At 29.8% G+C, this 17,902-nt stretch overlaps 2 protein-coding genes across 12 annotated transcripts in view; both read left to right on the top strand.

The window, feature by feature from the left end:
- The window catches only part of LOC100574854, a 276,000-nt gene that overhangs the window by 62,404 nt on the left and 195,694 nt on the right, over window positions 1-17,902 (top strand). The window lies entirely within an intron of this gene.
- The window catches only part of LOC115034040 (suppressor of tumorigenicity 14 protein-like), a 21,649-nt gene continuing 15,215 nt past the window's right edge, over window positions 11,469-17,902 (top strand). Inside the window, exons 1-2 of the mRNA XM_029489223.1 lie at window positions 11,469-11,948; window positions 12,003-12,067. Of these exons, the coding sequence (XP_029345083.1) occupies window positions 11,932-11,948; window positions 12,003-12,067 (82 nt within the window). The 5' untranslated portion in view covers window positions 11,469-11,931. The remainder of the gene's footprint in view (window positions 11,949-12,002; window positions 12,068-17,902) is intronic.

Here is a 17,902-nt window from a genome sequence, read left to right as displayed (position 1 = left end):
TACGTCTGGTAAGTCGGAGCCCGAGGTTTGTTTGAAATTGACGTTTGAGCGAGTCGGCTATCAGCTCTGCTCGTTCGTTGGCCGGAAAAACTAGGCCGTCGGGGCCGGTTAGTGGGTGGGATGCTGGACGTTGCTTGGACGTAAACTTACATTCAACCAACACATTCAAGACGTAACCAAAAAAGCTATCCGCGTCCGTGGTATGCTTTACCCCTTACTTAACCGTACTAGTCCCGTTCCGCTGAAAACAAAACTTAACATACTTAAACTCTACGTGACCCCTATACTTACATATGCTGGCTCTTCCTGGGCACCCTTTATCGGCCCCTCCCATTGGAGACATATTGAATCCGTCCAAAACATCGGCATACGCACGATAACCGGTATGCCCACTATCGTTAGAAACTCGGCCCTTTTAAAATCAGCCAACTTCAAATCTATCCAAAATTCCATTTGCTCTCAATCAAAAACAATGTTCTACAATAACTCTTTTTCCGAATACGATCATATCCGCCTCTTAGGTAAAACCCACTCCCCTCCAACCACCAAACGTTTACTCAAACCATACCCATTAAATTGGACTGACTAACATAACTGAACCTACCAATCAACCCCAAAATCCATCCACTAGTAGAGGCACAAGCCTGGAATAGTAAACGGCATAGCCACCCCTCCCAAAGCAAAGCAAAGCAAGTTAATTTATCAGTTATCAACCATCACTCACCATGGACACTTCAGGAAAATATGAAGACCTGAAAAAAGCTGTTGCAGAAGCGAGACATAGATCACACAAATCTACGTAGTCAATTATCACGGATTAGCATCAATTCGACCGGTAAAAATAACTTCACCGGCCAAGGAAGCGGAGGGGAAAAGAAATAGAGAAAAACATGCCGCCATTATAAAATGGGTAACAGAGGTGAATGCTGCTCGACAAGAACACGTTTCTAACTGGAACATCCCCGCGGATTGGAGAATTAATATTCAGCTATCGGAAGCAGTCAGATACGTGACGGAACGATTAGCTCAATATGAAAAACCAAGAAACACAAAGATTGATGTAGGAGTAGACACGCCGCTATGGTACCTATCGCGAAACCAGCTACGCAAGGCACTGTATAGGGCATCTATTCGTCGTGCGAAGGCCTCAATAAATTAGCTCCCACTCTCTTTGCCACCCGGTCACTAATCCGGGAGGGGGGAATTGTAACGGAACATAAATATAATTTTTACGAAAAAGGCTCTTAACAGAGCCAACAACTATTATTCACGACAGCCAATCGCAACGTAGAACGAGTACAACCAATCACAGGACAGAACGAGAGTAAAACATCACAATTTGAACTTAGAAAGGAATTTAAAGCACTTCCGTACATCATATAAACATCAAAAGTACATCAACGGATAGGGGAAGTAAAGACGAAGGAAACAATACCTTCCCCGTGGTTGTAACCCCAAAAAACTTCAGAGATATCATCAAATCCATCACGAGAGAAAACACAACAGGCACCCGGATAGTGGATAGGTTTACTAGTCGGTACGAATAGTATTACTTATATTAGTAAGATTCAGCGTAGAGTCGGTACACTCTCATTTCTTCTTCAAGCTTCGACCAAACTACAACGAAGACTGAAAACCCGAAGAAACCTCAAGAGATCCAACCAGCAAATAACGACAGGTACGATCCCATGTGCAACTCTCATAGAGTATCGCCACAAATCGATCGTACGGTCCAACTCCGACTCCGATTCCAGTCCACGGCATTCAGGTGCCCCGTCCAGCGCACGACGACCGGTACGATCCCATGTGCAACTCTCTTAGAGCATCGCCACAAAATCGATGGTACGGTCAGGTGGTAATTCCATAACATCGGCCTATATATCTTTGTCCACGGAATCAACTAAGTGGTGACCTCTCGTTATATCCGGCGTCGGAGAAAGGCTTAGACCGGAACTTCGACGCGGATACTCGATGCGCCATCAAGAGTTTCGTGTGACATAGATATTTGGCCAGGCGGAACGGCCAGCAACGAGGACCTTATAAGACACAGAGATAATAACCAACCAGAGGCTAGAATTTACCGTTTGGGTAAACAACTAGAATACGTATCAAATCGTGAAATAAATTGTTCTTTTCAGAACAGCACTGATAAAACAAGTCCCCCCAAGCACGCCTGCCTAGGCCTCGCTTGACCCGAACAGAGATTGTGATTAGACGCCACTTATTTGAGCGGGCCTAATACAATTATCTGTTCCATCCATTATTTTGTACAAATATCAACACCCCTTTCATATTACATAAATATTAACGGGAAAAAAACATTCTCCATCCCCGAATATTGTAATACCTAAAATTAAATAGAAATAAAGCACTAATTATATATATATAAAACTAATGTATTCATATTCATGGTAAACGGCTATACTACTTCATACTAAGTACCGTTACAACGTCTAGTCGTTAGGCCGTTTAAAAAAATATTGTATGAGCAGCGTCGACGGAGTTCCACTGTCGGTGGAACTTTTTGTAAATTTACCTCTCAAAAGTACCAACTAGATTCACTTTCCCATTAAACTAACCTGTAGTTGAAAATCAAAGCATTATTTCTACTACAAAAATGTATACAGTATAAAAAAATAAAACGCTTATCAAAGTAAAATAAAAACATTCATCGGAGCGCTCAGATTCTAAAATAAAATCTGAAAATACAAATTATATACCACCATCATTATTCTTATTTCATATATGATCGAGTTCAAAAATTATAAACTTTTAGGATAACATAAAAAATGATAAATATTAAATTATGTTTATTGTTCATATTATAATTTCACATTAAGTATACAATAGTTTTATACTTTTACAGATTGTTGGTTGGGGAAAAACAGAAAAAGGCATTTCAAGTCCTATTTTATTAGAAGCATATTTACCATACATCGACCATAGTTCTTGCCGGAAAATATTCACAAACGGATTTGAACCATTTGTGACTCTTGATAAATTTTGTGCTGGTTCTGCATCGGGTAATAAAATATTTAAACATTAATACTATTGAAATCATTGATTTTTATATTACACTTAACTATAGGAGGTATAAGTTTGTGAGCGCATACGATTATCGTTTTAGTTTTTGTGTTAACCCTTTGTGTCACACATTCGTTTTATGTTCAATTCAAATTTTTTTTTATTAAAATATCAAATTATAACATTATCATAATATTACAAAAATATAAAAAATAATTTATCAAAAACATTTTAAAAAAACTGGTGGTTATACCATAGAATTACTATGAAGTAACAAATAACAAATTATTATGTATGAAATGATATAAGACAGTTTGTTATTTGTTACACACAAGCCAACTTTGCAGGACACACATTCCCGTTTGGTTCTGTGGGGCTTATCTTTGGTACCGCATTTGTGCATTTGTTGCATCTTCTTTAAGGGTGTCGGTGCCAGTATTCTGTATTTCCAATTTTTGAACTTTCTATGCTATTTGAATATTATGTTTTATATTTTAGTTATTGCCTAAATTATAATACTTTTCCACTAATCTACAGCTCGATACTTATTTAGACGAGGTCGATACGGTATATTATATCAACGAAAATTACTTCAAGGGAAAAACTCTCACTCCCTAAGAGTTTTCGGATTCCGTTAATTTTTTTTTATCTGAAAGATGAGAAGTTTCTATAGGTCGGATCAAAGCTCGATTTTTTATTTTACTTTGAATAATAGTAGAAAAATACGTTTGAAAAAGACAAATATTATGCATTTTTAAATGCATATTCCAGTTTCTATAATTATAGTTTTCAAAATCGGGCTTTGATCCGACCTACAAAATGTTCTCTACTTTAAGATAAAAAAAAAATTAACAAAATCTAACAATTCTACAGATCGTGAGAGTTTTTCCTGTAAGACATATTTTTGTACCAAAAAAAGCACCGGCACCGACACCCTTAAGAACAAGATTTTGGGAGATGGCCTACATTTAAAAACCGTTGTTCTATATTACATTGTATTATGCATGATATTGTAATATATATAGAAGTCAGTTATAGTATACGATAGTATACTATATAATTTAAATAACAAATATTATGGTTTGGAATTCATTGAGTTATAATCTAACCGCTACTTTTATCACAAAATTTACTGATGTACCTAGTCAGTATGTGAATGTGTATACAAGAAATCACTAAAATATATTATACTTTCATAGTTTCAAACCACATCTGTCACGTATCGTACTATATTTCCCCTTATCCATATGACCATATAATAATATAGTACTTATATATTATTTCTAATTAATAAGATAAATGCGTATTATACGTATCCTACTGCCCAATAACAGTCATATGATTTATTTAGGTATTATGAAAAATATATTTTTAGTTTCAGGACATGGAGTGGATAAGGGAGATAGCGGCGCTGGCTTATGCTTTTTTCACTCTGATTCTTATTATTTAACCGGGGTAGTGAGTAACAAGGATCCAAGTATAAATAATTCAATCGCAGTTTTTACAGATGTTATGTACCACATTCAATGGATTCGAGGTCTGTATAACCAGTACAACTAAGTCCAATAATATCATGATAATGTTCATAAAATAATTTATTCCAATTGTAATTCAAATCAATATTTTTATAAATAGGTTTTCACTTTTGTGTACACATTTTTAAGAGGTTATATTATATAATTATTCATTTAAACTAAACATAATATTATATAATATGAATGTCGTAATACATAGGTAGTATCTAAGCATTATAATAATTAATATATATAATAGTCACGTCATATTAAATTCCAAAAGTTATTAGCATATAACAATTTTGTATTTTACATTTATTGTTTTATAATTATTATTTTGTACTTTGTATTTGAAATAACTAATCTTATAAAATAACTAAATCTTATTACTTTTTATCAATTTTAGTTTTTATTAATGACAAATACCTAGGTTTTACTTCAAAACAAACATAAAAAATATATATATATGTGACATAAATAATATGTTTTCAGACTATAGATAAAGATATTTTTATTTTTTAACCGATTTTGCGTAATGCTTTGTTTATAATCATAGAAACGAATAAAATGTAAAATTACCTGATATCCACTAAGTATACATATATTGCAATTTACGGTTACTTATTAGGTAATATATAATTTAATTTATGATTCATTAGTTCGTAAAACACATTAGTTTTATGAAAATCAAATTCATAAAGGCAAGGCAAACAATCTATCTTCAATTCAGTATTTATTCAACCTTCAAAGACACTATAACTACTAGAAGACCTGAAAACCCGAAGACTTTTGACCAGCTCCAACAGCAACTGAGACCAGGATAACGAATTTAATCATTCAAGCGATCCGACGAAACAGCAGTAACGACCTTAGCACCAGCGCTAATCCGGAGGTCTCCAGAAACAGCCAACCAGAGACCATGGTACAGCTGATATTTGATATTATCGATATTTACCGTTTGATATATCGATATTTTTTGATATTTTAAATAATTGACAATATCGATATATCAGTTATCAAAGCGTGATAATATCAACAAAAAAAATTAAAAATAGAATATAGAATAAATATTATATAAACCCATATAATTTATAAACAAATATATTGGAATATACAATGGAAATGAACCTAACCTAATCAATTAATAATTATTTAATCGCTGATCGCTGTGACACTGTTGAACTGTTCATTTATAAGTTATAACATTATTTAGCTTTTCAACAACTTTTTCTGATCGAGTGTTTGTAAATTCTAATTGTAACTAAATATTAATCATGAGTCAGTCAAAAGTTAAAAAGTTGTTCACACAAGTCACAAGCAAATCAAATAAATGTGATTTGTGTTTAAAATTAGTACAAGGATCAAATACAACAAATATGAAAGTTCATTTGAAAAAATGGCATAAGCAAACATATGAAAGTTTGGAAGCTAAATTAACGCCTCAAGTAGTCGAATCACAACATTGTGATGTAATTATCAATAATTATACTGTATCATTAGGATATGTACATAAAATATTAAAGTATGAATTTAATATTGTTAAAATACCTACTGGCTACTATATAGGTGAGTGTGGATAGTGACTTGGATGTAACTACCAGCATGGGTGTAGATTCTTCTATGGTATCTATATAGGTCTACCATTCAAAAAAATATTATATCAAGTTTTAGCGCCATATCTGGATTTAAAGGTAATTCTTTTTTAATTGTATTATGTTAAATTATTATGCTGAGTGATTTAAATTTGCATTTTCAGATACTTTATTATTTAAAATAATTAGGTACTAAGTAAATTTATTAGTAAAAGATTTAATAATTATTTTTATTATATTTTTTAATTTTTATATTATTTAATATTAATATTATATTATACTTGTATACATATAAGTATAGTATATTATAGTATATACTATATTTATTTAGTAAAAAATTTAATTATGAACAACAAGCAGCTTTTTTTGCGATAAAACTAATTATAATTTATGACTTTTATATAAATTATTCTAATAAAACATATTAATAAAAACATTTTAAATATACGGTTATCGGTTATTCCTAGAAATTATCAACTTAGTCATTGACAATAAAAATAAAGAGTTTTTCATGAAGCTCCTCGAATGGCATAATAAAATCTATTGGCTTAATTTATATTTGATTATCCTGCCACTTCATTTTATTAATAAGATAATATTTTATTTAATATAATTAACTAATATTTTAATATTAATTTGTATTATAGAAGGAGATCAAAATCATACCACAGTTACATCATCGCTGGTTTACATGATTGTAAAAGACAATATGCCTTTAAACACCGTTAAAAAAAAAGGTTTCCAGAATTTTATAAAAAAAACATTACCTCTATATAAATGCCCAAGTAGGCGATCAATTACAAGAATGATTGACACCAAATATGATGTTGCTAAAAGTGTATTTTTAAGTGAAGATAAAATTTTAAAAATGAAACAGGAATGTCCCACTAGATGGAATTCAGCCTTTTATATGTTGGAACGTTTTATTCTCCTGTCAGAAATAATAGCTAGAGTTCTCTTTCAACTCGATACAACTCCTCAGAATTTAACATCACTCGAAATTAAAGTTATTAGGGAGTCTATAATTTTGTTACAACCTTTTGAAGAAATAACTAGAGAGATTGCAGGAGAGAAGTTTATGACAGCAAGTAAAATTATTCCAATTCGAACTTTATTAAAAAAAAATATAGAGTCGCACATCATCAGTGTAACAAATGAGGGTAAAATGTTACAACAACGATTAAAAATTGAATTCTATCAAAAATTCCACGATGTAGAGAAAGAAACATTACTGGCCATTTGTACAATTTTGGATCCAAGATTTAAAAGGGTTCATTTTCAAAGTCCTCTTTCTGCAGCAAATGCAATTGGTTTAATTGATGCAGAAATAAAAAAAGCTACTAGAACATATAGACTGGAAAATACTAGTGTAAGTGAAGTTTCAACTGAAGGAAATAAAATTAGTTTATGGGGAGAGCATGATGCTATGGTTAATACTGAAAATGTTCAATATAATGATGATGAGGTTAACTGTGAAAAGAGATTATACCTCCAACAACCTATAATTGATCGCAAACAATCTCCAATTGAATTTTGGCTAAAAAGCCCCTTTTCTATTTTAACGAAAATCGCTCTGAAATATTTAACTGTTGTAGCAACTTCTGTGCCATCTGAAAGATTGTTTTCAAAAGCTGGCAACATAATTACGGACAATCGATCAAGGCTAAACCATCGGCGGTTAGAAAAATTGGTTTTTCTTTCGTCTTTAGAATGTAAATTTTGGGATTTATGAATACTTTTACATTCAACTTATAAATATATATATTATAATACAGAAATATTTTTTACTTAAAATGTTAAGTATTTAAAAATAAATAAATAATTTTGTAAGCAGAATTTAGTAGTATTTTTATTTTTTTGCAACTTTTTAAATTAAAAAAAATAACATATTAAAAATATATATCAAATGTTGATATATCAAAATATCGATATTTTCTGACGATATTTATGATATGATATATCAAAATTGATGATATATTCGATATTGATATAATCGATATTATTCCTTTTTTGCCCAACCCTAGTACAGCACGACTACGAGCCACTCGACCAGTACGACCGGTCACATGAAAGAGTTGTGCCGAGCCAGCTGTCAAGAAATGACTACACTACACGATGGTCTGCCGCTGAACCACTAGTCGGAGCACCTTGTGGCTAGTATAGAGCGGCCTACAATAAGTCCGCCTGCCGGGTTACCCATCGGCATACCCAGGGATCATTTGAGTGCCACCTGACCATAGATCGCCGTTAACGACAGCGACGACAACAGGAACACCAGCCGATGACGCGAAGCCGGCCGAAGTACCAGCGGCCCAGGATGACGACATCCCGAGCCACGTTCTGAAGGCTCACTCCAACCCGCACCGCCATTACAATTGTCGTGCAGACGACCGATACCACGTTGCTGTCTCCCCGACCACTTGTATATTAATCTTAAATGTATTTTATATTGTCGGTATAGGTAATATCAATTAGTACCTATATATAGTTTCTATAGTATATGTAGTAGGTTGAATCTAAACTAACCGAAAATTAATACAAATATAAGTACAACTGTCTTACAAAACAAATTCTTGAAAATCATAAATATATTTTTGAAAGCGGGCATTCATTCACGAACAATGACACTGTGTTATTACATGATGTTACTCACATTCAAAGACTTATAATTTTAATAAGATCATTATTAAAATACAATTATTTTAAATAATGTCGATTTTCAGTCTTTGAGACGGTCACCCATCCAAAAAAAAATTGTTCAATTAGTAGTTAAAATCAAAAACGTACATTAATTTAATAAAAATTGTATTGACAAAAAACCGATTTTCTACAATGTCAGAAAAATTTTTAGATGGTCAGTGGTAACCCATCCAAACAATATATTTATAAATAATAAAAGATACACCTAATAACATAATATTATTATTAAGCAATCTCTAACAATTTAATATATGTATTTTGTGTTATAAGACGACCGTAAATGGCATTATGTTCGATTTGGCAACGTTGAGTAATGAACAGGTGTTTCTAGCGCGTCAAATAAATAAAACAATAATAATATACAAGTAATTTTATTATTATTTTAGTACACTATTAAAAAATAAAATAATATTGTTAATTACTGGTAGCTAGCTCTATTGCCAGCGACATAGAACTAATCTAGCGTAGCATAAAATATCGAGCACTGTTTCTCTATACTATACTATACTATACTATACTATACTATACTATACTCAATGGTAATAATATATTATTAACCACCGACTACTTACGAAAAACCACTAAAACAGGGTTTTAATTTCTAACGCTTAGTTTATCACCATAGAAACGAACAAAAAATAATAATATGATAATATTAATTCAACTGACAGGCTATAATAAATAATATTAATATAAAATAATATCCATAATTACAAACCGTCTCCGCTCAGAATCGTTTTCTTTATATTATATCATTGAATTCAAGTTCAATACAATCCATTATACATCGACCCACTTGTAACCTACAGAGCGACATCCACTTACTGCTTTTTTTATTATTTTCATAGTAGCTAGAAGTGAAACACACCATCTGTGCAAAATGCAATCTCTGAGATGTAACATAGAGATCCATGAGATGGTTGTGTTTTTGTGCTTAATGACCACCCACAGATGTCACGGGCACGCTTAACGCCCAGTCTCGCGAAGTTACTGCATGCGATGTCGCATTGTAACTTTCATATGCAATCAGGTTGAGATTCATGGGACTACCCATTTTCATCACACTGACAAGTATTATCTAAGGGACATTTTGGGTAAAAAAGCTTGAAAATTAAATACAAAGCGCCTATACTATATTGTTACAATGATATAAGAAAAATGATAAAAATCCTTAGTCACTGTTTTTTTCATGTGCATTTAATTATTTAAAGATCCATAAAAATGTTTCTTTTTAAATCTAAGATTTGAAAATATAATACAAGATTTCTCATAAGTTTGTATACCTTTATCAAAAAAAAAAAAACGGCGGGTAAGTGAATGTCGCTCTGCTGTACAGTAGGTCACTAGTGGGTCTCTGTAATGGATGGTGTTAAATTTGAATTCAACGATCTAATATCATTGTATAAAAAAAAAATATTCTGAGCGAATGCGGATGCAGTCTATCATATTACCAAGTATATTTGATGATATTATTGTGAATAAAGTAATTTATATACCTATTTACGTGGAACCTTGTTTTAAATTTACAATTCTTAGCTAAAAGCTTTGAATATTTTATACATTTTTCACTACAAAATAATTATTAAATTTTCAATTTCATAAAATTTGTCAATGTTCGAAGTTTAAATCCTTATAAAAAAATGTGTGCCTATGTATTTTTAACCTTTTTTTCAACTGCTGTTTTAACAATATATCAGGACTCTTGCATTAAATTTTCACGCTTTTTTACACAACAAATACAATTTTATTGATATTTATAGAAAAAAAAAAACCAAAAAAAATTGAAAACTGACTATGTCCGTAAACAGCTCAAAAAGAGTCAAAATATTTTCAACATTTTATGGTGTATACTGTATAGCAAATGAAAATATAAACATTCAGTAAAATTTTAATGTATCTTCGATTTTGAATAAAAATAAAATAACAAAACCGCTACATGAGAAATCGAGTGAATATCCAATATTGTAAAAATATGAACTTCTTCGCTTTTATTTGTCCCAAAATACAGTATATTTAATTATCAAAATACCACTTGGTGTAATCCACAATTATGTGGATTTGTCAAAGGAGGGAATGTGGGTGGCTCTCTGCTGTACAGTAGGTTACAAGTGGGTCACTGTAATGGATGGTATTAAATTTTAATCCAATGATATTAATATATAATATTATCATTGTATACGCAAAACGCGATTCTGACGATTTTATAATAGGTGTATTTTGTAATTTGCAACCGACATGTGGGCGGAAGTTATACTGAAATCTTAGTCCGTTTTCTTGGAAAGAGAAATATGGGTGGCCAACACAAACGCAGTGACGCATACAACGTATACTTGTCGAATTCTTGAAAAAAATAGCGTATTGATTAATAACTATGTTAATACTTTTGTATATTGATCAGGCTGTAATCTTCTGATCAACTTGACATTTATAAAAGTATCATTTACAAAGTATATTGATCGACCCTTGTAAATCAGTTAATTAATTTAGGCTACAGAGAAGTCAGACCATTTGTCGTGAAATTATCCAAGTTATATAGGAATTAGCAGTCTCGTGTAATATGATGCAGTCGTTAACGAGTTCTTTTTTTTTACTTAGCTACTTTTTACTTACCTGTATAAATATATCACTTTAATATGCAAATCGTCAAGGACTGCGCTTCCCAACACCTACGGCCATGTATACGTTCCGTCTACTAATATAAGGTCTCTAATGAGTACGCCACTCCATATGTAATACATTTTAAAACAAGTTAGCATTTCTATAATTTGTTCATTCCCACCTGTTTACGTAGTTTGTCCTTCGGTCGATAAAGTGATCTTATAATATAGCTAGTGGTAGGTAATAGTAGTGGGTAATATCAAACAGTACGTATAATACGTACTATCATCGTAAGATAGTATTGTAGATTTTTAGAATACCCGATCTTATGTGTCTAGAAGTCTAGAGTTGTAAAGTTGTACTATGATGTACTATGATTGTACCTTACGTAGTGTTTTCATATGAAGTTAAATATTAATTGTTCCGATAAATATATTGTCAGTGTTTAATATATATATATTATATTATTAGGTAAAGTATATTTTCATATTCCTACAATCTGCATGCTAGAAAATGTAAGGTAAAATATTGTTTATGATAAAACATTAAATTATTGTTTATATTTTTCCTTTAGTCTCGGCTCATCAATGGCAACGAAGGTGACCTATTCCTGGATTATATGTTTATGTTTAATTTCCGGTACGTAATACCAGTGTTAATAATATTGTAATAAATAGAAAATCATGTTTTTATGACATTTTATTAGTATTTTTCATTATATTTAAATATTAAGTAACACGATAGGTACATCCAAAAAATATAATTAATATATCAATCTAAAGTGTTGAGTTTTGAATAGAATATTACAATATATTATTATGATGGTATAGGTACCAGTCAATTTAGGAAAGGAATTATCTGTCTTTTAATATTGATATCAATCATTTTCGAACTTATTAATTTAAATTAAACTTACGCTATACAAAGTCTGTTTTCAATTTTTCGAAGATTTATTTATTTTTTATTTATTTATTTTTATTTACTAAGCGTACAACAGTCATTATCTCAAAAAGTATTGACTTTTTTCAAATTTTTTTTTTCTTCAAAATTATAGATTTACGCTGTTCTAGGATTGTATAATTTTTTTATATTTTTCCTCCTTATATTTATTAGGTAAACCACCATCAACTTTTGATTTTCAAGTGGCAACCCATACAAAATTGTTTATAAACTAACAAGGTTAATTTTATTATGAATTTTCACGTTCAAATTTTCATTTTTCGTTAATCCGTTGACGAATTATATCTCCTCAAAGATGGGTGATTTTTGGATGTGTTCGTGGGTAAATATGTTATAGCTAGCCAGTTTCCAGTAGGTAACACAGGAATTTGGATTTTTATGCCCCAGAGTAATAGATATTACACTTTTCAAACCATTTCAAGTACAGTAAGCTTATAAGTTGTGCCCCTGAATGTATTGTAAAATGCCCATTTAGCAGGGTGTCTACCGCGATTAAAGATAGTATGGTTGCCCAACAAACTATGATAAGAAACAATTTAATGATGCTCATAGTTTCTTTTATTATCAACAATACTCTAAAAGCTTTTACTAGCGCTACCATACACATGACTAATCCCCACGACCCCGCTACATACCAGGTCCTGTCTGATGAAAATCGAAGAAAACAGTGTTGTCTGATTAGGCTGATTTGCGATTACTCATAGGTATTATAGATAAGTCTTTTAATATCTATGATAATGTGGAGTATCGATTGCTATGATCACAGAACAAAAATTTTAAAATTATGTTAATAATATTCTAACTTGAATTTAATACAAATTACTATTTAATGACAACACTAATCATTTAAAGAATTTAGAATTTTTATTAATTTACTATTAATATTTTTAAATAAAAATTTTTTTTTTAATACTTTATATTTAGCAATTACTTAGGAGTAATTTATATAATATGTATCATAAAATTAATCACATACCTACTTACTATTTTTGATGTGAAAACATCTTATGGGACGTTCAGACTTTTCCGCTTGGGCAGTGAAATTTTTTTTTTAAATCTTCATTTGATTTACACAATTTACACATGTTTTGTAGGCATATGTATTAAACACAATAATATACAATTATCTTTAAAGTTGTAATGATTGATGTTGTCACCTCATTTAAATTAATTATAAAATATCATAGAAATTACAAAACATATAAACACTAGTACAATTTTTAGTTTTCAATAAATATCATTGGTATTGTGCAGTTAGTCCAAATAGATTTTTTTCCTCACCTTTGCAATTAACTTGATTACCTACAAAATTTGTTTGTCAATAAAATAATTAAATAATATTACATTTTAAATGTATACTTACTTAATTTATTTTGTAGTTATATTTCAATCCGATATGTGAAGCATTATTTTATTTTTCACTGTTATCAAAATATTGGTATTTTGAAATGCAATTGGAAATAGCAGTATGAATATCATATTAACACAGAGGATCTTCCAAATTGCATGTGATAGTAGATTTCATTATGGCTTATTTGAATTTCAATTTGGAATCATAATATATTATGCGGATGAATCATTCTATATTTACTTTTTTTTATGAATTAAAAAGTGAGATCAAATTATATGTCTAATTATGTTTGTTGTAAATATAGATAATCTTGGACTATCTATTTGCCAAATTGAAATACCAAAACAAAAAAAACTCTTCAATAAATGACAGAAACATCTTAGTTGTTAGTAATATTTATATGTAGTTCTATGTCACTTGATTGTATAGCTAGGTATTTATTATCTAGTAGGTACCAGTGAACCATAGGCTAAGCATTTAAACAACAATTGTAGATGTATAAATGAAAAACTGAAATCAAAAATAAGTTTAAACTTAATTACATATTGTATCATTTATTTAATTGTAGAAAGTAGAAACTACCAACTAGTAAAACTTACCAAAAAATTGTCCATAATAATATGTACCTACTCATCAAGTATCCAATTGACATGCAACTAACCAATTTAGGTACTTTATTAAAAAAATTATAATATTATGTAAGTGGTAGTTAAGAAAAAATACATACAAGATCTTTGTACTTAAACTTTATCTATAAAAAGTGCATAGTTAAAATTTAAAAACTTAAAAATGTGAAATATTAAAAAGTAAAAGTTTATTAACATTAATGATTCAAGATCACGATTTGATCAAATCATTTAAAGTATTTGTACAATTCAATTATGAATTATTTCTTATAATCTTACGAGCTTAAAACAATAAATATAACCTAATAATCGCTTATCTACTCAACGTATTTTCATGTGCTTCACGATAACCTGGTAATAGGTATAATTACATATTATCATGTAACCATGAACCATGATAATATTATAGATATTATCTGTAATCGTGGTAATCGTGCACAGAACAAAATTAACAACACAAATAACAGCTGATCTATGATTTTTACCTAATCGTGAATGAGCCTAATCAGAATCACCGCAATGTTTCGTACCCGTAGCCCGTAGGTATTTTGTAGTGGCCAGTGCGGACAAGAGGATTACATGCAAGTATGCGTCATATGACGAGTGACAGTAATGATCCAATTACTTATAATAAGTACTTGTAGTGAGTAGGTACAACGGTTATCATCGATATACCTTGAGGTCGAACAATATCGAATTAATTACCTATAGCTTCTGGTCTTTGTAATTGACAGTCTTGTAAAGTATTTAAATAAAAGTATTTGAGTAAAAATATTCAAAATAATACTTTTTTAAGTATTGAATAACTTTTTAAATACTTTCAGCATGAAGTATTTTGGATGGTATTTTAAATAGTTTTTTTTGTATTAAACACTTTTTGGTATTGAATACTTTGGTTTTTTATTTCGAACATTTTATTTTTATTCGAAATAATTGGTTGGAAAAATATTATTGTCAACTACAATAATAGAATAATAGTTTTATTTAATATTCTGTATTTCTGTGTTAGCCGAAGCCCAAAGGTTTGTGAAAACCAGATTTCTAAAAAAAGTTATTGAATATTGAATAACAATATTCCCTCTAAAACTATTAGATAACTATTAGATTACCTACTTCCTATGTGTTTATATTACGATAATTAGAAACCCACTTTAAAAACCAAAAGTATCTGAAAAGTATTCCAAATACTTTTTCAAAGTATTTGAGTAGTATTTGAAATACTTTACAATTAAAGTATTTGAGTAGTATCTTAAATACTTAAAAAAAATGTATGTGAGTATTTACTCAAGTACTTTTTAAAAGTATTCTTTACAGGACTGGTAATTGATAAGTATTATTCTGACCAATGCCGCAAACACCTTCAGTGGGGCGATCTGCGCGAACCTTGCCAGCCAAATGGAACTTATAAAATACATTTAGGGGCGCGACTTACGCTTACAGTACTTACTGAACTGATCTGAAAAATGTATTATCTTTTAGGATCCTGATATATTATTTCAAGGCAGATGAAGAAAATTAAATATCCATAGTCAAAATTTTTTTTATAAGCATTTTAAGTTCAAATAATTTCAAAATACGTAAAAATGATGAACATTTGCAAAATATTATGAGTTAGAAATTGATACAAAATTTTCTTTTTAAATCTAACATTTGAAAATATAATACAAGATTCCTCATACATTTTTCTACCTTTTAAAAAAAAAATTTCTACTAGAAGTCAAATAAATTTTTTATGAACGTTTGAAATTTATATTTTTACAACATTTGATATTCACTCGATTTCTCATGTAACGATTTTCTTATTTTTTTGTAATTAAAAAACAAATCAATGTAGATAAACGAAAATTTCACTGAATGTTTACATTAGGATTTTCTATAAATGATAAAATGTTGAAAATAATTTGACTCTTTTTGAGCTGTTTACGAACAATTTCATATTTAAATTTTTTTAGTTTTTTTTTCTATAAATATCAATACAATTTTATTTGTTGGGTAAAAAAGCGTGGAAATTTAATGCAAGGATCCTGATATATTGTTACAATAGGAGTAGAAAAATATTAAAAATACATTGGAACAATTTTTTTTTATAAGCATTTAAATTTGAATTTTAACAACATTTATCAAATGTTTAACTTTTATAGCCAAGGATTTAAAATTTAAGAGAAGGTTCCACGTAAATAGGTTAAGTATATATAAATTATTTTATTCGCAATAATATCATCAAATATACTTGGTAATATCATAGACTGACTGACCGTTTTCGCTCAGAATCGTTTTTCTTATGCAATAATAATATATCGTTGAATTCAAATTTAACACCATCCACTACAGTGACCCACTTGTAACCTGCTGTACAGCAGAGCGACATCCACTTAACCACCTATTTCTTACCTATTGTAAGACTCTATAACTTATAATTCTATGTGTGAATCGAATTAAAAGAATGCACATTTTATTCATAATTTTATCAATTACCAAAGTAGAGATATTAATGGGTTATATTAAGTGGCCTGCTAACATAAAAGTCATTGTTGATTAAATTATAGGACATTAAAGGATATATTATCGTCGTTGCGGGCGAGTAACAAGTCGTATCTCAAGAAAAATCGATTTTGCGATTTATACCTACATAAAAAAAATGCGGGAAAAAATAACACACGATTTGATAATAATATTAATAATTATAATAACAATCTTCAAGGAGATTAAAAATTTAATTGTAATTTTGCCGTAACTTGATTACATGTTATCAGTGTTCACGATTTTGTCTCTCCTGAACATATTACATTTTTGAGATACGACTTTTTACTCGCCCAACGACGATATGTGGGTTACACTACTTTGCAAAAAAAATAAATAGTATCCAAATAATTTAATCATCAATTACGTAAATAATAAATTCATCTAAAGAACAAAATTTTTTTTGTTGACAATTTTATTTATTGTAGTGACAATATAACTAACAGTATTATTATTAACAGTGATATTGTGATTTGTGATTAGGTATAACTATTTAGTATAGGTATACTTAATATGATTTATAGACTTCAAATTTATACTTTGTTCAATAAAGTAGTTAGGTAGGTTTAAACTTATAAAACTTATCTGCCACCTTTCTACTATAAGTAATAATTATTACCAAGCAACATGCAGTAAGTAATTAATTCAATTAACTTTATTTGTTAGTTTGTTATGTAGCTATAATAATTTGGTTATCACTTATTAAACTAAATTTATGCAAGTTCATACAATCATACATAAATAAAATGAAACCGGTATTAATTTCAATTTTTGACAAAATTAAATTCTTTGTTAATATTTAGGTATTATTAAAACTTTAAATTAGGTACAGAAATGATTAATTATTAGCATTAAGAAACAGATTATTTATTATTTAGTATACCTTGGTAGGTATAACTTAAGAACTAACATAAGAATAGTTATAGTTATGTACCTATTGTTACTTAAGAGGACGTCGTACCCGCATATGTTGTCTCCGTCTTACAAACGTATGACATAGCAAGTTTTCATTCGCTA

This window comes from Acyrthosiphon pisum, chromosome A2, assembly GCF_005508785.2.
Source record: "Acyrthosiphon pisum isolate AL4f chromosome A2, pea_aphid_22Mar2018_4r6ur, whole genome shotgun sequence".
NCBI lineage: Eukaryota > Metazoa > Arthropoda > Insecta > Hemiptera > Aphididae > Acyrthosiphon > Acyrthosiphon pisum.
This window is presented reverse-complemented; position numbering and strand designations above follow the sequence as displayed.